The sequence below is a fragment of the Bubalus kerabau genome, chromosome 1 (genome assembly GCF_029407905.1).
Source record: "Bubalus kerabau isolate K-KA32 ecotype Philippines breed swamp buffalo chromosome 1, PCC_UOA_SB_1v2, whole genome shotgun sequence".
Taxonomy (NCBI): domain Eukaryota; kingdom Metazoa; phylum Chordata; class Mammalia; order Artiodactyla; family Bovidae; genus Bubalus; species Bubalus kerabau.
This window is the reverse complement of record NC_073624.1, coordinates 187,924,941-187,952,031: the sequence shown is the minus strand read 5'-3', so window position 1 is coordinate 187,952,031 and position 27,091 is coordinate 187,924,941. Positions and strand designations below refer to the sequence as shown.

At 49.0% G+C, this 27,091-nt stretch overlaps 1 protein-coding gene and 1 non-coding gene across 3 annotated transcripts; one reads left to right on the top strand and one right to left on the bottom strand.

The window, feature by feature from the left end:
• Positions 1 to 1,480: 1,480 nt before the first annotated feature.
• TICAM1 (TIR domain containing adaptor molecule 1) lies at positions 1,481 to 19,394 on the bottom strand. Of its 2 annotated transcripts, XM_055566637.1 has the most exons (3): positions 19,263 to 19,392; positions 16,519 to 16,566; positions 1,481 to 5,313 (listed from the first exon to the last, which is right to left on the bottom strand). In XM_055566637.1, the coding sequence occupies exon 3, from the start codon at positions 5,165 to 5,167 to the stop codon at positions 2,846 to 2,848; it is 2,322 nt and encodes a 773-aa protein (XP_055422612.1). In that variant the 5' UTR covers positions 5,168 to 5,313; positions 16,519 to 16,566; positions 19,263 to 19,392; the 3' UTR covers positions 1,481 to 2,845. The 2 variants fall into 2 exon arrangements, with proteins under 2 accessions (XP_055422612.1, XP_055422613.1); XM_055566638.1 differs by lacking the exon at positions 16,519 to 16,566 and having other exon boundaries at positions 19,263 to 19,394.
• On the top strand, positions 17,504 to 17,576 carry TRNAG-CCC (transfer RNA glycine (anticodon CCC)). The gene has a single exon. It is a non-coding gene; the product is annotated as a tRNA-Gly (tRNA).
• Positions 19,395 to 27,091: the final 7,697 nt, after the last annotated feature.

The window sequence follows — 27,091 nt, the reverse complement described above, 5'->3', positions numbered from 1 at the left end:
ATGCAGTGATGTACCTACCAGAGTTCCAGACCGAAGCTTGCCGGGTCCATGGCACAGGTGAGAAAGATGCGGCCCAGAAAAGGGCTGTGACTTGTGACTCACATTTCAGGGACGAAATAAAAGCTCACGTTCTGAATGTGCCCACTTCTCCTCCCTCTTCTGCCTCCACCGGGGTCTAGCCCCCAGCCTCACTGGCCTGGACTCACAGCTTCTGCCTCGCTCCCCAGTCTGCCCTCCCTGCAGCAGCCATCAGAGGGCGCATGTGAGCACTTGAGTCAGACTCCGCCCCTCTTTTGCCCATAGCCCTCCACGGCTCGCAATTCCCTGAAAGCAAAAACCTAAGTCCTCCTGCAGCCCACAAAGCCCTGCACGACCTGCCTGTCCCCTCTCTCCCGGACCTCCTCCCTCTCTCCCCCCTCACCTACTCTGTCTGTCTTTGCTGTTCACGCAGTATATGCGGTCCTGCCCCAGGGTCTTCGCACAGCCTGTTTCCTCTGCTCAGAAGATCACCTTCCTTTCCAAGTTCTTCCCATGATGACCATCTCCTTTTCTTTCTCTAGATATTGGCTGTAATGCAACCTCCTCAGAGAAGCCCTTCCTGGCTATCTGGGCCAAAGTTCTTGCTCGTGAGGCACTACCATTAGGTGCCCTGTTTATTTCCTCTAAGTCTCCTCACTGAAACTACCTCACTTCCTCATTTGATGACTCATTCGTTGCTCCCTCCCTTCCACCTCCGCCTGCAATTGAAAATAGAGTAGGGGACAGTTCACATCTGTCTTTGCCCCTACTGCACCCCAATATCTGGGACGATTCTGGAACACAGCAGGAGCTCAATAAATATTGGTCAACTGAAAAAATGGCAAGTGTCCAGTGAATTGTGGCAGATCCTAGCCTCAGTCATCAGAAACTTTCTGTTTGGGACTTCCCTGGTGGCCCAGTGGTTGGGACTCAGCATTTTCACTAGGGCGGCCCAGGTTCGGTCATTGGTCAAGGAACTAAGATCCTGTAAGACGTGCTGGAGGGTCAAAAAGAAGAGAAAAAAATGGAAACCATCTGTTCCCTTGACCCCACCCCAACCAAGAATCTAATCTTTCCAGATTTCACTTCACTGGGGGAAGGCCAGTCCAGGAGCAGATCCTCGACAAAATCTGAGTCAGCTACTAAAATAGCAAATGGTGCGTGACAGCCTGGCTGACTCACACGAGGTCCGCCCTTTGGGGCGGCTGGTGGAAGAAAGGGCATGCTAAGTCAGTGTTCAAATCCTGCTGTTGGGCCAGAGAAGGCCTACACGCCTGACCCACATACACCCTTCCTGGGCTGGTCTTCATTTCCTCCCTCGGAAATCCGACTACGGCATTGCAGTCTCCCCATTTACAATCAGTGTGGTTTTGGGGCCAGAATTCACCTCTCTCAGCCTCAGTTTTCCCCATCTGCAAAATGGGCCCAGTAACAAAATCTTTTACTCCGGGAGGAGGGTCAATTTTTTTTTTTTTTTTTGGCTACACCGCAGGGCATGTGGGATCTTATTTCCCTGACCGGGGATCGAAACCACATCCCCTCCAGTGGATACTGGAGTCTTAACCACTGGACCACCCTGAAAGTCCCAGGGAGGTCATTTTTGAGGATTAGAATGTTTACATATGTAAAGCCTCCAGAATGGATAAATGGTAAGCGCTCAACAAACGTTAATTCTATTCTTATTCTCAAAAGAGAATAAGAGACCCTTAAAAAAATTAATCCCCTTCATACCAGACACCAAGTTAACAAGTACTTACACTGTCCCTGGTATTTCAGTGCAATCGCCCACAATCTGCTGATGACCTTGGAACAATGGCCTCATAAACCCATTTCACAGATGAGAAAGCAGAGACTCAAGAGAGGTGAAGGCACTTGTACAAGAATACACAGTGTGATCAGAGCCCAGCCTTCAAGGTGAGAGCATCAATGCAGACCCCTTCTTCCCTGAAAAAGGGCTGCAATAGAAATGGCCAAATGTACTCTCAACGTGTTTTCTCCCCACCTTCTCTAGCATTAGAACCAACACTCTTGGCAAAGCACATGGCCCGTGAGAAGATTATATCTCCCAGCTTCCCTTGCAGCTGGGGATGGTCCACGCAACTACATCCTGACCAATGAAGTGAAACCAAATTTTCAGCTCCTGTTCCTTTTATGGCAATAGTAGCCACCTGGTTTTTGTTTTGCTTTTTGGCCACACAGCATGGCATGTGGGATCTCAGTTCGCTGACAAGGTATGGAACCCGTGCCCCCTGCATTGGAAGCGGAGAGTCTTAACCACTGGACCACCAGGGAAGTCCCACTAGCCACGTTTTTATCTTGACAAATGGCAAGGAGCAGGCCTTCCTGAGTACAATGGTGCTATCAAAGCATTCAATAAATATTTATTACAATTGAAACATCATACCCATACCCCCAGCTCATTCCCCATAGAGAGAGGGGAAGAGAGAGAATTTGTAAACTCATATCCAGTTCTGGCCACCTCCAGTTCCAGTGGGACACGACTGAGCGACTTCACTTTCACTTTTCACTTTTATTCACTGGAGAAGGAAATGGCAACCCACTCCAGTGTTCTTGCCTGGAGAATCCCAGGGACGGGGGAGCCTGGTGGGCTGCCATCTATGGGGTCGCACAGAGTCGGACACGACTGAAGCGACTTAGAAGCAGCAGCAGCAGGGCCAGAAAGTCATGGGCCCCATTTTGCCCTATTTCCTGAGATGGAAGTTCTCCCCTGCAGTGTCCTGAAAGTAGCAAACAATCCCGTGTTCCACCGCCCCCTAGAGATGAAGGGGGGTGGTCAAAGCCGAGGTCATCAGGTCCAGTCACTAGGTCATTCCGTTTCCCGCGTGTTGTCCTCGGGTGCCTGGGTCCCTCTCTGATTCCACATGTGGTTGTTGACCCCCAGCTGTACCATCTGTGCATGGTGTATGATGAGAGGCTGGAGCCCAGGGCTCTGAGGGCGCGCAGGTGGTGCCTGTGAGAAGTCCGGGGGCTGTGGGCAGGCCGGTGGGGGTTGCTGGAAGGTCGGCGGGGGTTGCGGAAAGGTCGGTGGGGGTTGCGGGAAGGTCGGCGGGGGTTGCGGGAAGGTCGGTGGGGGTTGCGGGAAGGTCGGCGGGGGTTGCTGGAAGATCGGTGGGGGCGTGCCCCCCAGCCAAGGAGGTAGGGGAGGTGGCTGATGACCGGGCAGGGTGGGAAAGGGTGATGGTGCGGTTCCCAGGGACCCCTGTCCCCCGAAGGGCAGCTGAGTCCCAAATGGCATGTAGTTCGCCAAAGCAACCTGGAGCTTCTCCACCTGCGTCTGGTAGGCCAGGTAGCTATGGACGTAAGCCGAGTACGCCGCGCCCCATGCCGCTGCGTGCTGCCGCTCACTTTCCAGCTGTTGGCTCTGTTCCCGCAGTGCCCGGGCATCCTGTTCCTTCCTCCACTTGGCCTTGCGGGCCCGCAGCATCTGGGGCTTGAAGGTGTTGGTCACCTTCCTGGCGAAGATCTTGGAGTGCTCATCCAGCAACACCAGGCCGGTAAGCAGGCTAGACGTGCTGGGGCTGAGCTGGGCCAGGGAACTCTCCAGGGGCAGGAAGGGAATCACGCAGTCCTGCCATCCGTGGCGCGTGAGGCTGCTCATCAGAGACTGGTTCGTCTGATGCTGGCTCAGGCGGCAGTCAAAGTTGGAGGTGAGCAGCAGGATGATGAATGCCGAGTGGTCTAGAGCGTCCTGCAGGCAGTGCAGCTCGCCACGCCCGGGCACCTGGAAATCCTCGCAGAACGTGGCCCCATCTCGCACGCCTAGCGCCTCCAGCCTCTCGCGCACTCGCAGTGCGATGTGCTCGTCTGCACTGGCGTGGAGCACCACAAAGTTATAGAATTTCTGCTCGGACGACTCCAGCTCCGGAGGAGGGGGCTCTGGGTTCCAGACGGTCGGGTGAGCCTTAGGAGAGGTCGGGTGAGCCTTAGGAGGGGTCGAGTGGGCCTTAGGAGGGGTCGGGTGAGCCTTAGAAGGGGTCGGGTGAGCCTTAGAAGGGGTCGGGTGAGCCTCAGAAGGGGTCGATGGAGAAGGAAAGGGAGACGTCGATGGGGAAGGAAAAGACGGGGATGTTTGGGGCACGGAAGGAGTCGGTGGGCGTGGCTGAGCCAACAGGTAAGCAGTGTCTTCCTCTGAAAGTTGGACTGGCGTCTGATCTGTGACTAGGCAGGCGTTTTTGGAAGGCGAGGGGAGAGATTTCGGGGCTGCTGGCACATCCGTACACTCCACCGGATAGTGGGCGCTGATTTCCGGAACTTCCGGTGGGTCGTGCGAGCTGGCGGGGCAGGCATCGGTGGTCACCTCGGGAAGCCCGGGGCCTGGGCTGCTCGGCCGCACCGGGGAGTCGGCAGCCTCCACCGATGGGGGCCAGCTCATCTCCTCGGGTTCCTGGCAACCCATAGGGGCAGGCTCGGGCACCACGCTGGCCTGGGGATGGTCACACAGCTTGCTGGGCCCGTGGTGGCTGTGGTGCACGCTGAGGAGGGCCATGGTGGGCGACTGACTGATTTCCAAGTTGCTGCCCAGGGAGGCCGGGCTGCCAGTGGATCTCAGGGAACACGCTGTGCTCCAGCCGGAAAGATGCTCTATGGGCCGCGGGTCGCTGCGCGTCCGGGAAAGTGAGGCCGAGGACGGCGGGAGGCAGCCCAGATCGGAACGCAGTGTTTGGACTCCTCCCAGATCCCCAAGGACGTCCCACCCGCACCGGTCCCGGGCCTCTTCCTGGAGCTCCCCCAGCTGGAGGTCGTCCCTGGATCTGAAAGCGCGGAGGGCTGCCCGGTAGGCCTCCTCCCGCATAGTCGCGGGACAAAGCTTCTCTTCGGCGAGAAGGTGGTACACCCTGGCAACGGCCCAGGACACGTCTGGGGGCTCCTCTGGAGTCTCGGTGCTGTCCACACCAGCCCACTGGTGGGCCACAAGTTGGGCCACCGCATCCGCCTTCAGCGCCTCCAGGGAGATCCTGGCCTCGGTCTCCTGGCCCAGCTTCAGGAGCACCATGGCGTGCAGGAGATACGCCCCACGGCAGCCAGGCCTCAGGGTCTTCAGTTTGTGCTTAAGATACAAGAGCTTGTCCTGACCCGCGGCGCCTAGAATGTCAAAGGCGCCAGAGAGGGAAGGGCCGGTGCAGGCCATGGGCTCAGGTGGGCGTAGCCTCCAGCGGCTGCGGGAGAAACACTGGATGATGAAGTCATGTTCCGCACGCCGCCCCGCTGCGCTGCAGGCCCGGTGTCTCTACCCTGCTCACGGGCACCAGGACCCCTGGGGGCTGTAGAGCTGACCTGTGAAGCAGAAAGACATGCTTATCACCAGAAAGGGGGCTCTGAGAGGCAGTACAGACGTCACCCCCCACAATGCCACCAAAACCCAGCAGACCCGGACTGCCATGGTGGTCCAGTGGTTCAGAATCTACCCTGCAATGCAGGGGATGTGGGTTCGATCCCTGATCGGGGAACTAAGATTCCACGTGCAGCAGAGCTACTGAGCCCAGGCTCTAAAGCCCAAGTGCCACAATTGGAAAGTCTGCAGGCAAGAATACTGGAGTGGGTAGCCATTCCCAGGAAGATCCTCTGGAGAAGGAAATGGCTACCCACTCCAGTATCTTTGCCTGGAGAATCCCACGGACAGAGGAGCCTGGTGGGCTACATTCCATGAAGTGGAAAAGGGTCAGACACGACTGAGCAACTAATTTTTTCCATTCACAGAGGGAAAAGGTAAGCCAGAGAAGTGAAGTCATTTGCCCCAAGTCATAGCCAGTGAGAGATCTGGGGTTTGTTAGTTGTTTGTTTGATATTTTCCACATGGCATAGGAGATTTTAATTCCCCAGCCAGGGATGGAACCTGCGCCCCCTTGAGTGAAAGCACAGAGTCTTAACCATTGGACTGCCAGAGAAATCCCAGAGCTGGGATTTGAACCCCAGCTGTCTGGTTCCAGAGGCTGGGGCTAATGTGCTTAACCACAAGACTACACTGCCTATTAGGATGCTAATAAGCCCACTTACAGGAGTGTTTCAGGGAGCTGAGTAGCGTTAACATATGGAAAGTTCTGAGTCCCATGAATGGAGCCCAGAGGCACTCAATACCTGTCACTCAGGAAGTCAGTCTCCTAGGTGACACCAGTGACCCCACATCCTGGTATTCACAGTCTGGGGTGGTCCTTCCAATGTGGTCCTAGAGTTCTGTGAGTTTGATAGAATGTGGCAGAAGTGATGAGGCGTTACTTGTGACATTAGGTTATGAAAGACACTGGCTTGGGATTTCCCTGGCAGTCCGGTGGTTAAGATTCTGCATTTCCACTGCAGGGAATGTGAGTTGAATCCCTAGTTGGAGAACTAAGATGGCACATGCCATATGGTACAGCCAAAATAAATAAAATTTTTTAAAATAAATAAAAGACACTGGCTTCCTTCTTAGTCATTCTCTCTGTCACTCTGTCAGGGGCAAACCATGATATAAAGGGCCCGCCTGGGGAGGAAGTGAGGCTTCTCACCACCAGCAACTAAACCACCACCGCCACCAAACAGTGGTACAGAGAGAAAAGTCAATTGTGACTAAACCACCACCACCACCAGCCACATGGGGGCGCCAATCTCAGAATCCAGCCCCAGTTGAGTCTTCAGATGATGCAGCCAGGACGACAGCCTGACTGCAAGTTCATCAGAGACCTAGAGACAGAATCATCCAGCTCATCTGACCCCCAGATTCCTAACATTCAGAAACTGTGTGAGATAATAAATGTTTGTGTTTTGAAGCCACATAGTTCTGGGGTAATTTGTTATGTAGCAATAGCTAACTGATACATGTTTCATTATTACTATGAAGTTAATCTTTCCTCTTCTCTCCATTTCTTGAAAAATGCCAAGTTGGTTCCCACCACAGGCTCTTTTCACACACCATTCCCTCGGCTTGGAGCACCGAGACCTTTGCCTGGGTGACCCAAATCTCATCCTCAGCCCCCAGGTACAGTGACACCACCTCAGGGAGCCCTCGGTGACCACCCTGGTTCTCTATCCCAGTCTGTCTTCTCCATGTCCCCCCACAACAGAACTGGCCACTGGGTGACCTTTTCCTGTGTGTCAAACCTTTTACATTTTCTGTCTGCCTCACAACCACTAGCTTTCCTGATAGCTCAGTTGGTAAATAATCTGCCTGCAATGTAGGAGACCCCAGTTCAATTCCTGGGTCGGGAATATCCGCTGGAAAAGGGATAGGCTACCCACTTCAGTATTCTTGGGCTTCCCTATGGCTCAGCTGGTAAAGAATCTACCTGCAATACAGGAGACCTGGGTTTGATCCCTGGGTTGGGAAGATCTCCAGGAGAAAGGCATAGCAACCCACTCCAGTATTCTTGTCTGGAGAATCCCCATGGATAGAGGAGCCTGGTGGGCTATGGTCCATGGGGTTGCAAAAAGTCGGACATGACTGAGTGACTAAGCACAGCACAGCACAGCCAGGGCAGGAGACACATGTTCAATCTTTGGTCCAGGAAGATCCCACGTGCCTCAGAGCAATTAAGCCCTTGGGCTGCAACTACTGAAGCCTGAGTGCCTAGAGCCTGCGCTCCGCAACAAGAGAAGCCACCTCAGTGAATAACCCTGGCACTGCAGCTACAGAGTGGCCCCCGCTTGGCACAACTAGAGGATGCCCCCATGCAGCAACAAAGACCCAGTGCAACCAAAAATAAGTAAAAAAAGAAAACAGGCAAAGAGGGACTTTCCTCATGGTCCAATGGTTAGGACTCAGCACTTCCACTTGCAGGGGAGCCTGGGTTTGATCCCTGGTCAGGGAACTAAGGGCTTCCCAGGTAGCACTAGTGATAAAGAACCCACCTGCAATGCAGGAGACCCAGGAGACTTGGGTTTGATCCCTGGGTCGGGAAGATCCCCTGGAAGAGGGCATAGCAACACACTCCAGTATTATTGCCTGGAGAATCCCATGGACAGAGGAGTCTGGTGGGCTACAGTCCATGGACGTCACAAAGAGTCAGACACAGTGGAAGCAACTTAGCACAGCACAGCACAGCACAGCACAGCAGTCCAGGGAACTAAGATCCCGTAAGCCACGTGGTGTGGCAAAACAAAAAGGCAGGCACAGAGAGAAGGTTTCTCCCAAGGGCACAGAACAAGACACCATGAAAAGTGTCCCAAACCCCCAAATTTAAGTCCCCAGGTGCTCAAGGTATATCACGTTCAGACCTGTATAAATGCACAGCCTCACTCCCAGTCCAGGGGGCTAAGAACACATTCTTTGCCCCTCAACTATGCCTACTGCCTGTTCTACCCTGGTGCTCATGATGAGAACTGCACCCCCCCCCCAAGAGCCAAAACCAGTGCATCTCCACTATGGACAACTCTATCCCCACAGGGGACACTTGGCAACATCTGGGGACAGTTCTGGTTGTCACAACTGCATCGAAGGAGGCTCCTGGTATTGGGTGGGTGGGTGCCAGGGATGCAGCTCAATATTCCACAGCACCCAGGATGACCCCCCTGTCCCCAAGAGAATGACCTGGCCCTAGATGCTGCTAAGCCCTGATGTGGAGGATCCCTGGTCTGGATCAAGAGCTGATTCATCCATCAATCCCCTTGACTGACAAATCACACACGTCACTGTATAAATGACTCAGCTTTTTTTTTTTTTTTTTTGCAAATTCATTTTGAGCAAATGTCATAGGGCCCAGGACAAAGGTCAATGATTCCAGGAAAGCCAGGCACAGAGCAGAGAGAACCAGAGGGTGGAGGGTTGAGGGAGACGTGACTGAGCAGAGTGGGCAGAGAAGAAGTAGCCAAGAAGGGGCAGAGGGTAAGGTGGTGCTGGGGGAAACCCACGAGGAGGCGAGCAGCTGTTGGGTTGTTTTTGAAAAGTGAAGCAGCCTGACATGTTGAAATGCTTATGGGGATGGAGAAATAACAGAGACTCCCAAAAATGGCACTGACTTCCTAGTAGGGGGGCCGAGTGGTCAACAGAGACATGAGTGAAATTCACGGTATATCACATTTATACTGTATAAATGCCACAGAGAAACAAGGAGGGGAGGAGGGTCGTGGACTCCACGAATCAAGGGGTGGGTGTGTGCAGTTTTTAATATGTATTTATTTGGCTGCACCAGGTCTTAGTTGTGGCATGTGGAATCTACTTCCCTGACCTGGGACCCCTGCGCTGGGAACACAGAGTCTTAGCAACTGGAGCACAAGGGAAGTCCCGTGTGCAGTTTTAAACAACATGGTTTAGGAAGGTCTTGATGAGAAGAGAGATTTCAACAGGACACAAACATGGGGAGAAAGTCACCCATCGAACATCTGAGGGAAGAGAGATTCAGGCAGAGGGAATAGCCTGTGCAAAGGCCCTGGGGCTGGACTGTGTCTGGTGTGTTGGAGGAGCATCGAGGAGGCCTGTGTAGCTGGAGCAGAGTGAGCAAGGAGGAGAGAGGGAGGAGGGGAGGACAGGCAGGGGACGGGCAGGTCATGCAGGGTTTTGTGGGTCTCGGGGTGTGGGGGAGAGGGCACTTGGGCTTTAACTCGAAAACCTAGAACCACCTCAACCTGTCTAAATGTGGTGGCCTTGCCTCATGCGTATTGCCAAGAAGACAAATGGGCTCAGCGGGACCACATTTGCTAACATTTCAAGACAAGCCAGAAATGCAGATTTTCAGGAATCCGCTCAGCTGTGCCAAATTAGCAATCGATTCAGATATTTTTAAGAGACCTGGTGAGCTTAAAAAAAAAAAAAAGCAAGCCATTGTGCCATCCACAGGCTAAAAACTCTAAACATATTTATTGCAAGTAATAAAGGAAGTCTGTGAAGAGGAGGAAAGTATATATACATAACATTCATTTATTCATTCAAGAGGTAATTTTCCAGCATTTGCCATCTATTGGACACTACTGATCATATCAGGACAGAAAGAAGAATAAAAAAGGAATACTCTTCCCTCTTGGAGCTGACAATCCAGTCCAATTTATAAACTGTATATAAAATACCATTATTATATATAATATATGACAAAAGCAAAGTGACAAAACCACTTCTGTCCACTAGACTGAAGGTCAACATTTCAGTGCTTCATTTTTCAATAGTAAAGGGATTTCCCTGGCAGTCCCTTGGCTAAGACTCCAAGCTCTCAATACAGGGGCCCAGGTTCAATCCCTGATCAGGGAACTAGATCCCACATGCTACAACTAAGACCCAGCACGACCAAATAAATAATATAAATATTTTTTTAAGTAGAGTCATAACTATAAAAAGGAGAACAAGTATTGCTTATGTGCTTCCTTGGTTTCTGAATTATTTTTCCATAAAGACTAAATATGAGCCATGTTACTGCTGCTGCTGCTAAGTCGCTTCAGTCGTATCCGACTCTGTGCGACCCCATAGACAGCAGGCCATCAGGCTCCCCTGTCCCTGGGATTCTCCAGGCAAGAACACTGGAGTGGGTTGCCATTTCCTTCTCCAATGCATGAAAGTGAAAAGTGAAAGTGAAGTCGCTCAGTCGTGTCCAACTCTTAGTGACCCCATGAACTGCAGCCTACCAGGCTCCTCCGTCCATGGGATTTTCCAGGCAAGAATACTGGAGTGGGTTGCCATTTCCTTCTTCAGGGGATCTTCCCGATCCAAGGATCAAACCTGGGTCTCCTGCATTGGCAGACAGATTCTTTACCACTGTGCCACCTGGGAAGCCATATATATACATAATATACAAACAAGTGTATTTATTTGCGCCACCTGTGGGACCTTAGTTTTCCCAACCAAGGATCAAACCTGCACCCCCTGCAGTGGAAGCATAGAGTCACAACCACTGGACCGCCAGGGAAGTCCCAACCTAGTATATTATATTTCTTAATTGCCACACTGTCCTTCCTGCGGTCCTTCAAACTCACCAGACACGGTCCTATCTCAGGGCCTTTGCATGGGCTGCTCCTCTGCCTAGAACACTGTGTATCCCCTGATATCCCCACAGCTCAGTCCCTCTTCTCTGTCAGATTTTTGGTCAGGCCTGCCCCGATGACACTGTGTACAACTGCCTAGGACAGTGGTCGCAAAGCGCAGCCCACAGGCTGTTTGAGTGGAGCTGTCCTGGAACACAGGCGCGCTCACTCATTGACCTGGGGCCCAGGGCTGCTTTCCGCTGAGTAGCTGCCACAGAGACCATGTAGCCCCTACAGATGACAATAGATACTCTCGTCCTTTCCAGAAAAAGTCTGCCAACACCTGGGCTACAAAAGAGGTATAAGATTTTTCTTTTTCCATTCCACGGAGGGGCAAACTTCGATTGCACAGTTAGGGATGGGCAGAACAGTGCGACGCCACTGGTGTTTCTCATCCTAGAACCAAAATGCCTGTCACTGGAGCCCAAATGGGCTTCCCAGGTGGCGCTAGTGATAAAGAACCTGCCTGTCAACGCAGGAGGCATGAGAGACGCGGGTTCATTCCCTGGGTCAGAAAGATCCCCTGGAGAAGGAAACGACAACCCACTCCAGTATTCTTGCCTGGAGAATCCTATGGACAGAGGAGCCTGCTGGGCTACAGTCCGTAGGATCGAAAAGAGCTGAATATGACTGAAACACACACTGGCCCATATAATTATCATGGAGCATAACTGGTTGTGTCTGTTTGTTTGTTTTGGCCTTGCCATGCAGCATTCAGAATCTTAGTTCCCTGACCAAGCCCTGAATCCCTGCTCCTTGCACTGGAAATGCAGTCTTAACCACTGGACCACCAGGGAATCCTAACTGGCTGTAATTAGTTGAATTGGGTCCCCCTCCCCAAGTTTAGATGTTAAAACTCTAACCCCTAGGACCTCAGGATGTTACTACAATGGAGACGGGATCTTTACAGAGGTAATCAGGTAAAAATGAGGTCACTAGCTGCTGCTGCTGCTGCTAAGTCACTTCAGTCGTGTCCGACTCTGTGCGACCCCAGAGATGGCAGCCCACCAGGCTCCCCCGTCCCCGGGATTCTCCAGGCAAGAACACTGGAGTGGGTTGCCATTTCCTTCTCCAGTGCATGAAAGTGAAAGTGAAAGTGAAGTTGCTTAGTCGTGTCCAACTCTTAGTGACCCCATGAACTGCAGCCTACCAGGCTTCTCCATCCATGGGATTTTCCAGGCAAGAGTACTGGAGTGGGTTGCCATTGCCTTCTCTGGAAGTCACTAGGGTGGGGCCCTAATCCATTAAGTGTGTGTGTGTGTGTGTGTGTGCATGCGTACACACTCGCGCACGCTCAGTCGCTCAGTCGTGTCCTACTCTTTGCAACCCCATGGACTATAGCCTGCCAGGCTCCTCTGTCCATGGGATTCTCCAAGCAAGAATACTGGAGTGGGTTGCCGTTTCCTTCTCCAGAGGGTCTATCCACCCAGGAATCAAACCTAGGTCTCCTGCATCTTTTGCATTGCAGGTAGATTCTTTACCAGTGAGCCACTTGGGAAGCCCAATCCGATAAGACTGGTGTCCTTATAAAACGGGATTAGGACACAGACACCCCAGACAGAGGATCTCTTGAGGACACAGAGAGAGAAGACAGCCATTTGCAAGCCAAAGAGAGAGGCCTCAGAGGGAACCAGCCCTGCCTACACCGTAATCTTGGACTTCCAGCTTCCAGACCATGAGAGTATAAATTTCTGGTATTTAAGCCCCACACCTGAGGGACTTTGTTATGGCAGTCCCAGCTTTGTGTGGCTACTGAGCACTGGAAATGTGGCTACAAGTTGCCAGGGAGAAAGTAAATATTACATTTTATTCAATTTTAACAGCCAAATTTGGCCTTGGAGTACAGAATGAAGCAGGGCAAAGGCTAATAGAGTTCTGCCAAGAGAATGCACTGGTCATAGCAAACACCCTCTTCCAACAAAACAAGAGAAGACTTTACACGTGGACATCATCAGATGGTCGACACCGAAATCAGATTGATTATATTCTTTGCAGCCAAAGATGGAGAAGCGCTATACAGTCAGCAAAAACAACACCAGGAGATGATTGTGGCTCAGATCATGAACTCCTTATTGCCAAATTCAGACTGAAATTGAAGAAAGTGGGGAAAACCACTAGACCATTCAGGTATGACCTAAATCAAATCCCTTATGACTGACTATACAGTGGAAGAGAGAAATAGATTTAAGGGACTAGATCTGATAGACAGAGTGCCTGATGAACTATGGACAGAGGTTCGTGACATTGTACAGGAGACAGGAATCAAGACCATCCCCAAGAAAAAGAAAGGCAGAAAAGCAAAATGGCTGTCTGGGGAGGACTTACAAATAGCTGTAAAAAGAAGGGAAGTGAAAAGCAAAGGAGAAAAAGAAAGATATACCCATTTGAATGCAGAGTTCCAAAGAATAGCAAGGAGAGATAAGAAAGCCTTCCTCAGCGATCAATGCAAAGAAATAGAGAAAAACAATAGAATGGGAAAGACTAGAGATCTCTTCAAGAAAATTAGAGATACCAAGGGAACATTTCATGCAAAGATGGGCTCAATAAAGGACAGAAATGGCAGGAACCTAACCGAAGCAGAAGATATTAAGAAGAGGTGGCAAGAATACACAGAAGAACTGTACAAAAAAGATCTTCACAACCCAGATAATCACGATGGTGTGATCACTGACCTAGAGCCAGACATCCTGGAATGTGAAGTCAAGTGGGCCTTAGAAAGCATCACTACGAACAAAGCTAGTGGAGGTGATGGAATTCCAGTTGAGCTATTTCAAATCCTGAAAGATGACGCTGTGAAAGTGCTGCACTCAATATACCAGCAAATTTAGAAAACTCAGCAGTGGCCACAGGACTGGAAAAGGTCAGTTTTCATTCCAATCCCAAAGAAAGGCAATGCCAAAGAATGCTCAAACTACCGCACAATTGCACTCATCTCACATGCTAGTAAAGTAATGCTCAAAATTCTCCAAGCCAAGCTTCAGCAATACATGAACTGTGAACTTACAGATGTTCAAGCTGGTTTTAGAAAAGGCAGAGGAACCAGAGATCAAATTGCCAACATCCGCTGAATCATGGAAAAAGCAAGAGAGTTCCAGAAAAACATCTATTTCTGCTTCATTGACTATGCCAAAGCCTTTGACTGTGTGGATCACAATAAACTGTGGAAAATTCTGAAAGAGATGGGAATACCAGACCACCTGACCTGCCTCTTGAGAAATCTGTATGCAGGTCAGGAAGCAACAGCTAGAACTGGACATGGAACAACAGACTGGTTCCAAATAGGAAAAGGAGGACGTCAAGGCTGTATATTGTCACCCTGCTTATTTAACTTCTATGCAGAGTACATCATGAGAAATGCTGGGCTGGAAGAAGCACAAGCTGGAATCAAGATTGCTGGGAGAAATATCAATAACCTCAGATATGCAGATGACACCACCCTTATGGCAGAAAGTGAAGAAGAACTAAAGAGCCTCTTGATGAAAGTGAAAGAGGAGAGTGAAAAAGTTGGCTTAAAGCTCAACATTCAGAAAATGAAGATCATGGTGTCTGGTCCCATCACTTCATGGCAGATAGATGGGGAAACAGTGGAAACAATGGCTGACTTTATTTTTTTGGACTCCAAAATCACTCCTTGGAAGGAAAGTTATGATCAACCTAGACAGCATATTAAAAAGCAGAGACATTACTTTGCCAACAAAGGTCTGTCTAGTCAAGGCTATGGTTTTTCCAGTGGTCATGTATGGGTGTGAGAGTTGGACTATAAAGAAAGCTGAGCACCAAAGAACTGATGCTTTTGAACTGTGGTGTTGGAGAAGACTCTTGAGAGTCCCTTGGACTGTAGGAGATCCAACCAGTCCATCCTAAAGGAGATCAGTCCTGGGTGTTCATTGGAAGGACTGATGTTGAAGCTGAAACTCCAATACTTTGGCCACCTGATGCAAAGAGCTGACTCACTGGAAAAGACCATGATGCTGGGAAAGATTGAGGGCAAGAGGAGAAGGGGACAACAGAGGATGAGATGGTTAGATGGCATCACCAACTCAATGGACAGGGGTTTGGGTGGACTCCAGGAGGTGATGGATAGAGAGGCCTGGCATGCTGTGGTTCATGGGGTTGCAAAGAGTAGGACACGACTGAGTGACTGAACTGAAATGAAAATGGAAAAGTTGGGCAGTGTGAAAAAAGAAAAAATTTCACCCTGTTAAACCCAACTTTGTTTCAGTAGGCTCAGATTTCACTTAAACTATATATATATATATATATATATATATATATATAAAAGAGTTTGAATTGAGATCTGAAAAAATACATACCAGATGTTGAAGAATTAGTACAAGAATGGGACTTCCCTGGTGGTCCAGTGGTCAAGACTCTGTGCTCCCAAGGCAGAGGGCCTGGGTTTGATAAGTGGTGAGGGAACTAATGTCCTAAGACCCAGTGCAGCCAGATAAATAAATATTAGGGGGGAAAAAAAGAATTAGTATGAGAAAAGGTATGTAAGGAGCACAGGTGGACGGGAACCCAGGCTGCCTGAATCTAAACCCATTAACCCTGTGGCCTCCAAAGTGTATCACCAGAGATTCTAGCTTTCATGGACCTGGTTACATGCCCTGAGAAACAGATTTATCTAGTTATAATTAAAATAGCCCGTGCAATGAGCTCACGGCCAGAGTAGTCCTGGAGGAAAGTGGAAGACAGACAACTTGCTATAAAGCAGGCACAAGTGAGCAGTAAGAAAAAGGCAAAGTGTATACTTTCTCCTACCTCCAATGTGAGTTACCATCATCGACAGCATGGAATCAAAAAGGACAACAATCTTACTTTCAGATGGGTCCCCAAGTCAGCCAAAACTTATGGAAATATCAAAATTACTTGTAGTTTGACTCTTGGATCAACTATCTTTCCACCTCTCAGTGGCTCCTAGAAACAGCTGTGTGTGTAGTAACTTAAAAAGAAAAAAATCACAGGGGACTCTACTCAGTACTCTGTAATGACATATACAGGGACAGAAGCTTAAAAAAAAAAAAAGAGTGGCTATATGTATATGTAGAATTGACTCACTTTCCGGTATACCTGAAACTAACACAACATTGTAAATCAACTATACTCCAATAAAAATTAATTTTAAAAAAAGAAAAAAAATCAGACACGTGTTGATATGCACCTTCCAATTTTTAACCGATAAAGGGCAACAGCTGATAGAGTGTGAAGGATGGGACACGAGAGGGGCTGGACATTAAGTTCTATTTCATGCAGTGTTCACTCCGAAAATTGAAGTTCAATACTTAGGATCTGTGTCCTATTCAGAATTCAGGTTCTACATCTATAAAATGTTAAAAGAAGGGACTTCCCTGGTGGTCCAGTGGTTAAGACTTCGCCTTCCAATGACAGGTGTGTAAGTTCGATCCTCGGCTGGGGAGCTAAGATCTCACATAACCTCATGGCCAAAAGACCAAGATGTGAAACAGAAGCCATGTTGTAACACATTCAATAGACTTTTAAAATGGTCCACATTTAAAAAAAAAATCTTAAAAAATGCTAAAAAGGAAAAATGAAACTTACCAACTCCCGACTACACCAGCAACAGTGTGAGAAGTCAATCTGAAATAGCTGCCAACATTAAACAGAGAAGATTGTGTGAAACTCAGATGTTTTGGTTTCTCTTGGAATTTGGACGGTCAGCGAGACCCTGCCGGCTGTGCTGGTCTGGGAGCCAAAGGCTGCCCCCTTTTACAGATCACGCATCTGAAATGAGTCACCTCCAGGGCAACAGAGAGCAGTCAGAGAGAGCTTGCCCTTGGGGTTCAGATCTCAGCTGTACTTCCCCCAGATTATGACCTTGGGCTGGCCATATACACGTCGGTGCCTCAGTCTCCTCCTCTGTGGATTGGGTACAAAGATAAGCCCTTCCTACGAGGGCTGCCATAGGTCTAATGAGTTAATCCATGTAGAGATGGTATAGACCAATGCCTGGCACATCCTGACTGCCCCATGAGCCTTCAAGTGCATGATGACTGCCCCACCCTGGCCCCCCGCCCCAGCTGAGGCCCCAAGCCAGAGGCCCCCGCAGCAGAGGCTCAGGGCTGGGTTTGTGCAAAAGTACGCAGCACAGCCAGACTGAGAACCACCCAGGCACAACCACTCCTGCTTGCCCTCCTGGCAAACTGCCTAAAATCACACCCTCTTTCTTCTCCATCTCCCTGTCTGCCAGCCTAAGCCCAGACTCAGTGTCCCCTCCCTAGACACTGTCTCCCCCAGCGTGTTCCCCATCCACTCAACATGCCCTGCCCAGCGGTCACCCCAGCCTTCAGGAAACCTGGCTTTCATTCTGCCCTACCTTCCACGGCGTCCAGGACAAAGTCCACTTCAAGCCTGACAGTGGGCACCTGGGCGGCAGGGGAGCAGCCACAAGAGTGGGGAACCTGGCTCTGCCACCTGCCAGCTTGTAGGAGCCTGTTTTTCAGCTTCAGTTTCCTTGTGTGTAAAACCGGCAGGAAAGGGGCCCTTGTCATGTGTGAGGGTTTAGAGTAACAATATAATAAAGCATTCCTTGGTGGTCCAGTGGTTAGGACTATGCACTCCCAATGCAGGGAGCCCAGGTTCGATCCCTAGTCAGGGAACTAGATTCCACACGCTGCAACTAAGACTTTTGCTTGCTGCAACTAAAGATCCTGCATGCTGCAACCAAGACCCAAGGTCCTGGCTGCCTCAACTAAGACCTGGTACAGTGAAATAAATAGATATTTTTTTAAAAAGCTCCAAAGAGATATGGAAGTTAAAATATAACCAGACTATCTCTGGAAAACATGTAGGAGACTCAAAGGGCATTTATTCAATAAGTGTTTCTTCAGCACCTGCTATACGCCATGCATTCTGCAAAGCAAAAGCCAACCCTGTGAGTTAAGACTACTTCAAAAACTGCCTGTTTACCAGGGGTAAAGGGAGGCACACACAGGCTGAGTGACTTGCCCAGGATCACACAGGTAGAAAGTAAAGAGGCAGGAATTTAAACCAGACAGCCTGGCTACAGGGTCCTTGCCTTTATTCATTGCGGGCATTAGTTGCTAAGTCCTGTCCGACTCTGCGACCCCATGGACGGTAGCCCACCAGAATCCTCTGTCCATGGGATTCTCCAGGCAAGAATTCTGGAGGGGGTTGCCATTCCCTTCTCCAGGGGAACTTCCGGATCCAGGGATTGAACCCGCATCTCCTGCATTGCAGGCAGATGCTTTACCATCTGAGCCATCAGAATAAAGCCCCCTTTATTCACTGAGCACCTACTATGTGCAGTCCCCTTCCCACGCCTGGATCTGAGGAATTATCAAGTCTGTCCACTAAAGAAGGGATCAGATACCTGACCTCCGCACTTAGCACACACACGGGTCACAGTTTCTGCCCACTGTAGTTCCATGAGGACACTATTTGGCCCCTACTGTGTGCCCAACGTACTGAACACTGTCTACTGGCACATAGCAGGTGCTCCATAAATGTTTGTTGAAGGATGAATGAATGGCCCTAATTCAGAGGAGAACACAGAAGCCCCGGGCAGGCTCTGGAGCCTGGGGCTTCCACCAATCTTCCCCCAAACTCTAGAACCCACACCTCAGCCTGCCCAGGTCACAGGGGGTGCCCCTCCCCCAAAGCCCTGCTCAACCACAAGGAGAGGGAAGGAGTGCAGGTGCCAAGAAGAAGGTCTGGGGCTAGCCAGGCCCTGAGGGGTGCCAGCAGCCACAACTGAGCAGACCTGGATCCAATCCTGGGCCAGTACCAACTAACCCGGTACCCCACAGGGAGGTCTAGGGAGTGAGGAGCTGATCATTCCCAGAGACCCATCTGAATGGGATGGCACCCATCTGATGGATGAGACCCACTGAAAGAAGTGCGCTGCGCCTGGGAAGGTGTCCCTGAAGCCCCTGGAAAAAGTGGGGATTCAGTGCCCTGGAGGAGAAGGCGGTGTGAGTGGCGATCCCGGGGCGGGAGGAACCCGGGCTGGGGCAGAGACAGCGCTCCGTTTGGAGAAGATACCAGAAAGGAGGAGGAGGAAAGGGGTATTGGGAGGGAAACAGAGCCTGCTGGGGAGGACTCCAGGTGTTGAGGAAGAGTAGGGGGGAGGAGGACTTGGGCCAGGGAGGGGAGCTGCAGCGTTGGGGCGGGGGACCTGAACATGCATCGCAAGGACGGTCAAAGCTCCCAAGGAGGGCAGCTGGCCTTGACCCGTGGTGAGGGTTGCGGGGTGCCAGGCCCCCTGCCCATGCAGGCTTGCGGGGTCTCCCATCCCCCCAGGCCCTCGCCCCTTCCTCACCTACCTGGGGTCGCGGGGGCGACCGGCCGCACTGCTCGCGTCCTCGGGGCGGAGGTTGGTGGCCTGATGGCCTGGTGGCGATGCCCGCGGATGGCAGAGCGCGAAGGGCGCGCCTGTAGCCCCAGGCGCACGGCCTCCGCCCGCCCCTTCCGCGTCCGGCGAGGAGGGAGGAACCGGGTGAGATCACGCTTTCCCAGCGGGACAGGGAAAGTCCCTGAGGCGCCCCAGCGACGTCCTCTCTGCCTCCCCGGCTGCCACGTAGACCGTGTTTGGGGACCTCTGGGGGGCCCGAGCCCGGGAGACCACCACGGGGCTCCACAGGGACAAAAACCCTGTCTGCGGGGACCCACAGTCTAGTGAGAAAGAACCACAATTTAGTGCATCTCAATGGGTAATTAATGTTTTCCAGGAAATGAACTAAAGGGATGGGATAATTGGGGGCAGGGGTGAGGGTGGGAATCATGGCCACCCTGGAGGGGTTTGGGGACGCTTTTGTGGTTGGAAGAGGGACAGACAGCATGATGGCAAAGTCACCCAGTGGTGACTTTTTTTTTTTGGCCGAGTCACCCAGCGGGATCTTAGTACCCTCAGCAGGGCTTGAACCTGGGCCCTCGTCAATGAAAGGGCAGAGTCGGAACCAGAGGACCGCCAGGGAATTTGCAAGAGGGCCTATCTTAAAGCCACAAACGTGACGTTTTAAAATTCACCGGGAGCAGAACTAACTAAAGCCTGTAACCAAAAACAAACAAACAAAAAAAGTAATAAAAAATACATATAAAATTAAATTCACAGGGGTCCTAACCTTTTGGAAGGTCCTAGACCCAGGGCTTACATATCTATCTGGCACAATTAAACCACAGTGCTCAGAGCCAATCGTGCTCAGAGGGACCCATGAAAATGTTTTAATTTCTTTTCAAATCAGAAAGGAAAAAAATGTATAATCTAGCTTAAATTACATGTGTCTTTAAACCAACACAGTTGTAAAATGTAATTTTTTTTTTTTTAATGGAGGAAGGTGCCTACAAAAGCCATAAATAATACCTTCTACTGGGCCCCTTTGTCACCTGGAATCTCTTACCAAAATACCATTTGTTATAAAAAACAAACTTCTGGTTACCCAAAGGAAAAGGAGTGTGGGTGGGGTTAATCAGGAATTTAGGATTAATAGGTTCATGAGTGCTAAGTTGCTTCAGTTGTGTCCGATTGTGTGACCCTATGGACTGCAGCCTGCCAACTATAGCCCACCAGGCTCTTCTGTCCATGGGATTCTCCAGGCAGAAATACTGGAGTGGGTTGCCTTGTCTTCCTCGAGGGGATCTTCCCAACCAGCTAATATGGTTCTACTGTAGAGCACAGGGAATTGTGTTCAATATCGTGTAATAACCTATAATGGAAGAGAATCTGAAAAATATATGTATGTTTTTCAATTTGCTATACACCTGAAGCTAACACAACATTGTAAATCAACTATACTTCAATTTGAGTCCCTTGGACTGCAAGGAGATCAAACCAAGTCAATCCTAAAGGAAATCAACTCTGAATACTCATTGGAAGGACTGATGCTAAAGCTGAAGCTCCAATACTTTGGCCACCTGATGCGAAGAGTCGACTCATTGGGAAAGACCCTGATGCTGGGAAATACTGAGGGCAGGAAAAGGGGGCAGCAGAGGATGAAATGGTTAGATAATATCACCAACTCAATGGACATGAGTTTGAGCAAATTCCAGGAGATAGTGAAGGACAGGGAACCCTGGTGTGCCGCAATCCATGGGGTCTCAAAGAGTTAGACACAACTTAGCTACTGAGCAACAACACTTCGATTTTAAAAGTACCATTTGTTAGATTCATCAAACCCAATACAGGAGGTTACAACAAAGTCCATTATGTTGAAATATATATATTTTTAACTTTCTATTTTATATGGAGTATAGTCGATTAACAATGTTATGCTAGTTTCAGATGGACAGCAAAGGGACTCAGCCATGTATATGGAATATACTTATTAAAATACTTTTTAAAAAATACAGCTTAGTGATTCATCCTTAAATGAATGGATAAACGAAATGGAGTCTACCCACACAATGAGGTATTATTCAACCTTAAAAAGGAAGGAAATTCTGACACAGGCTACAACGATGTGAAACCTTAAAGATATTGTGCTCAGTGAGATCAACTAGAGAGGGAAGGACGAATGTTGTGTGATCCCATTCAGGGCCCCTAGGGGGGTCAGGTTCATAGAAACAGAAAGGAGGTGGTACGTGCCACCAGCAGGAAGAGGGGGAGTCGGTGTTTCGTGGGGACAGAGTTTCAGTATGGGAAGATGAGAAAGTCCAGGAGACGGATGGTGGGGATGGTTTCACAACAAAGTGAAGGTACTTAATGTCACTGAGCTTTGCACTTAAAAATGGTTAAAAGGTGATACTTCCCTGGTGGTCCAGTGGCTAAGACTCCTTGCTTCCACCGGAGGGGGTGTGGCTATGATCTCTGGTCTATGAACTAAGATCCCACATGTCACAGATCCCACATGTCACATGGTGCCGCCAAAACAAAAAAACCAAAGGGAAAAGAAAAAAGGCTAAAAGGTAAGTTTCATGTTTATATTTCACCACAATAAAGCATTGCTTTCAAACACTTGCAAGACAATAACTTCAAAAAGATTTCTGAAATAGAGCTATACCCAAGCAAACAGAACTTAGGGTTCCACCTCTGTGTGTATCACCACATTAACAAGACCTCATCCCTCCGGTGATTTCTCAATAGTAACAAGGGTCAACCATATTTTGAGCCACCTGAGGCAATGTGACCTGATATGAAAATGTCTGTGGCTTTCTACTTGAGACAAAGCCACAAGAACTTCATTCATAATTGAGGAAATGATAAATATCAGTTAGAGTCAGTGAAAATAAAGATATGAGGGTTTCCCCCTAATTGGTACATTGGACACCCCGAATTTTATCATTACATCTCCCAAGCAGTGTATGGATTCCAGGCCAAAGTTCACTGAAAGGTTTTTGGGAGAGAGATGAAATGTAAATTATGTAGATGCTAAGTTCCACTCCGTCGGCCTGCCCGCACCACCACCCACCACAATGCTTCACTTATTCCTAGTCTCCTGAGAGGGAGAAATTTTATTGAACCCATATTCTGTGCTAGGCATGCCTAGGCCCTGGGGACACCTTGGGGTCGGGGTGAGGGAAGAAGTGGTCCATGCCCTTGGGGCCTCCAGAGCTGGACGGGGAGAAGGCATCCAACCCATCTTCCCACACCCGCACACCCACTTTTTGGAGCACCCGTTAGGTGGCTGTTCCCACACCAAACACATCTTGGTGGTCATCTGACCCATGTCTTAAAACAACCGTTCCTGGTAGGTTTATTGTTGTTGTTCAGTCACTCAGTCATCTTCAGCTCACTTTGGTCTGGCTTTGCGGTTTATCCAAATTGGCCAGAAGTCAGCAAAGTTTTTCCTGTGAAGGACTAGAGAGTAAAATACTGTCCGTCTTACGGACCATAGTGTCTTTATTACAGCTACCTGATGCTGCCATTCCTTGTAACCCCAAAGCAGTCACAGGTGATACGTCAGTAAATGAGTGTGGCTGTGTGTCAATAAAACTTTATTTACAACTTTATTTAAACCAGGCAGTGGGATGGACAGTGATAGTAGTTTGCTGACCCTGGACATCGATGGTGTCAATATTTAGCTTTATTCTGGGTGACTATGGGCTTCCCAGGTGGAGCTAGTTGAAAGAACCCACCTACCAAAGTAGGAGAGGCAGGAGACTTGGATTCGATTCCTGGGTTGGGAAGATCCCCTGGAGTAGGAAATGACAACCCACTCTGGTATTCTTGCCTGGAGAATCCACTGGACAGAGGAGCCTGGCAGGTTATGGTCCATAGGGTTGCAAAGAGTCAGACACGACTGAAGCAACTTAGCACACAGGCACTGGTAACTGTCTCCAGCATTTTTCTAAGCCAGTGTATGTAACCCAGACTTTTTTATTTTGACCAAACCATGCAGCTTGGGGAAACCTAGCTCCCTGACCAGGGGTCAAAACCATTCCCCGTCCAGTAGAAGCACGGAGACCTAACCACTGGACCACAAGGGAAGTCCCCAAACCCTGTTCTTTTACAGTGTGTTGTGGTCTCATTAAGCATTGCTATATCACAGTTTGTTGAGTCCTCTGTCATTGTTCAGGGGCTTCCCAGGTGGCTAAGTGGTAAAGATTCTGCCTGCCAATGCAGGAAATGCGGGTTTCATCCTTGGGTAGGGAAGTTCCCTGGAGAAGGAAATGGCAACCCAGTATCTAGCCCAGTATCCTTGCCTGGAGAATCTCATGGACAGAGGAGCCTGGGGGCTCCAGTCCATGGAGTCACAAAGAGTCAGACATGACTGAGCACAGCAGCTGTTATTGGACAAGCTGGTTGCTGCCAGTGTTCCCCCTCAAACAGGCATGGACACCTTATACGTTAGTGGCTATGAACACAGAGCAGGGGAGGGGGAGGGGGAGTCTGAGTGAGTGCTGGGTTCAAATTCTTATTCTGATACTTACCAGCTATGAGATGGGGCCACGGGCGAGTCCTCTGAGCCATGCCTCAGTTTCCTTCCCTTGTAACATAGCCACGGTAACAGCACCTGCTTCATGGGATTGATGAAAGGATCAGGTGATGGGGCTTCCCTGAGGGTCCAGTGGTTCCATGCTTCCACCACAAGGGGGCACAGGTTTGACCTCTGGTCAGGGCCAAAAGAGTTGAGCCATTTCAAATCCTAAAAGATGATGCTGTGAAAGTGCTGCACTCAATATGCCAGCAAATTTGGAAAACTCAGTAGTGGCCACAGGACTGGAAAAGGTCAGTTTTCATTCCAATCCCAAAGAAAGGCAATGCCAAAGAATGCTCAACCTACCGCACAATTGCACTCATCTCACATGCTAGTAAAGTAATGCTCAAAATTCTCCAATGCTTCAACAATACCGTGAAATTCCAGATGTTCAAGCTGGTTTTAGAAAAGGCAGAGGAACTAGAGATCAAATTGCCAGCATCCTCTGGATCATGGAAAAAGCAAGAGAGTTCCAGAAAAACATCTATTTCTGCTTTATTGACTATGCCAAAGCCTTTGACTGTGTGGATCACAATAAACTGTGGAAAATTCTTCAAGAGATAGGGATACCAGACCACCTGACCTGCCTCTTGAGAAATCTGTATGCAGGTCAGGAAGCAACAGTTAGAACTGGACATGGAACAACAGACTGGTTCCAAATTGGTAAAGGAGTACGTCAAGGCTGTATATTGTCACCCTGCTTATTTAACTTATATGCAGAGTACATCATGAGAAATGCTGGGCTGGAGGAAGCACAAGCTGGAATCAAGATTGCTGGGAGAAATATCAGTAACCTCAGATATGCAGATGACACCACCCTTACAGCAGAAAGTGAAGAACTAAAGAGCCTCTTGATGAAAGTGAAAGAGGAGAGTGAAAAAGTTGGCTTAAAGCTCAACATTCAGAGAATGAAGATCATGGCATCCGGTCCCATCACTTCATGGCAAATAGATGGGGAAACAGTGGAAACAATGGCTGACTTTATTTTTTGGGCTCCAAAATCACTGCAGATGGTGACTGCAGCCATGAAATTAAAAGACGCTTACTCCTTGGAAGAAAAGCTATGACCAACCTAGACGGCATATTAAAAAGTAGAGACATTACTTTGCCAACAAAGGTCCATCTAGTCAAGGCTATGGTTTTTCCAGTAGTCATGCATGGATGTGAGAGTTGGACTATAAAGAAAGCTGAGCACCAAAGAATTGATGCTTTTGAACTGTGGTGTTGGAGAAGACTCTTGAGAGTCCCTTGGACTGCAAGGAGATCCAACCAGTCGATCCTAAAGGAAATTAACCCTGAATATTCATTGGAAGGACTGATGTGGAAGCTGAAACTCCAATACTTTGGCCACCTGATGCGGAGAGCTGACTCATTTGAAAAGACCCTGATGCTGGGAAAGATTGAAGGCTGGAGGAGAAGGGGACGACAGAGGATGAGATGTTCGTATGGCATCACCAACTCAAAGGACATGAGTCTGGGTAAACTCCGGGAGTTGGTGATGGACAGGGAAGCCTGGCAGTGCTGCAGTCCATGGGGTCGCAAAGAGTCAGACACAACTGAGTGACTGAACTGAACTGAACTGGGGCCAAAAAAAAAAAAAAAAAAGACTAGGTGACTTCGTTGAAAGGGTTTCTAAGAGTTTCTAGGGTAGCTACAAAGAACAGGAACTTCTGGACCTTTTCAGACATGGAGAAGAAACACTCTCACTCTTACTAAACACTGCCAGAGATTTTTTTTTTTGTCCAAAAGAGTATCCCTGTTTGTACTCCCCCAGGAAGTGAACAGAAGGGCTTACTTCCCACATCTCTACCACCATGCTACTTTCTCTTTCTTAATTTGTATTGACGTGTAATTCACAAGCACTAAAGTCTATAAACCTTAAAGGGACAGCTCAGTGGGTTTGGGGGCATGTTATACACTCTTTCCGACCCAGAGATCAAATCTGGGTCTTCTACATTTGCAGCCAGATTCTTTACCGTCTGAGCCACCAGGGAAGCTCTTCATATTTCACACACTCCCTGTAACCAACTTCCTTACTGAGCTATATTAGAGGTGATTCCAACCGCTACAAGTTTCCGAGGGCCCCTTCTTTGTCCCTACCCACAGGACAACAGCCCGCCTGGTTTCTCTCATCATAGCTTTAGTTTTGATTTTGAAAGTTCATCCAAAGAAAACCAGTGTGTGGGTGTATTTGCATCTGCCTTCTTTCCCTCAGCACCATGCCTGTGAGTTTCAACCACGTCCTTGTGAATATCAGTAATTCATCCTTGTTCCCATCTTTAGGTACTGGGAGAAACAGTTAAGTCTAAGCAGTAAGATGGAACAGGAAGAAGGCCAGTATGGTGGTCTCAAGCAGGTTGGCAAGCTATTACTGTAAAGGGTTAGATAGTAAGTCTTTTCAGCTTTGCAGGATTCAGGAGGTCTCTGTTGTATAATTTTGCTTTAAAAATGTACAGATTCTTAGCTTGTGAGTCATGCCAACAGACAAATTCTTTGGATAGTATTGGCCCTTGGGCTGGTCTGCAGACTTTTACTCTAAATCATTTTACCATACTGCCTGACACACAGCAAGTATTTATTTCTAAGAGTCGACAGGCAAATTTTCCATGGCATCTAATTTTGAATTTACTTTTATGTGTTCCTTTTCTTACTACTACCCCAAAATGTTTAATCTTTTGTTTTTTATTTTTGAAAAATAATTGACGTACAATAGAGCATTAAACTTAGGCGTACAATATAACAGTTTGATGTATGTATATATTGGGCTTCCCTGGTGGCTCAGATGGTAGAGAATCTGCCTGCAGTGCCAGAGACCCAGATTTGATCCCTGGGTTGGGAAGATCCCCTGGAGAAGGAAATGGCAACCGACTCCAGTATTCTTGCCTGGAGAATTCCATGGATAGAGGATCCTGGTGGGCTACAGGTCCTGGGGTCACAAAGAGTTGGACACGACTGAGTGGCTAACACACACACAATATATTAACAATATATCTGTGAAAGGACCACAATATGTCTAGGTAACACCTATCATCTCACATAGTTAAACATTTTTCTTTTCTTATGATGAGAACTTTAAGACCTACTCTCAGCAACTTTCAAATACACAATGCAATATTGTTTTATTAATGTAACTTTATTTTTGGCTGCACTGGGTCTCCTTTGCTGCTCAGGCTTTTCTCTATTCGTGCTGAGCAGGGGCTACCCTCTAGTTGCAGCGCACGGGCTTCTCACTGCAGTAG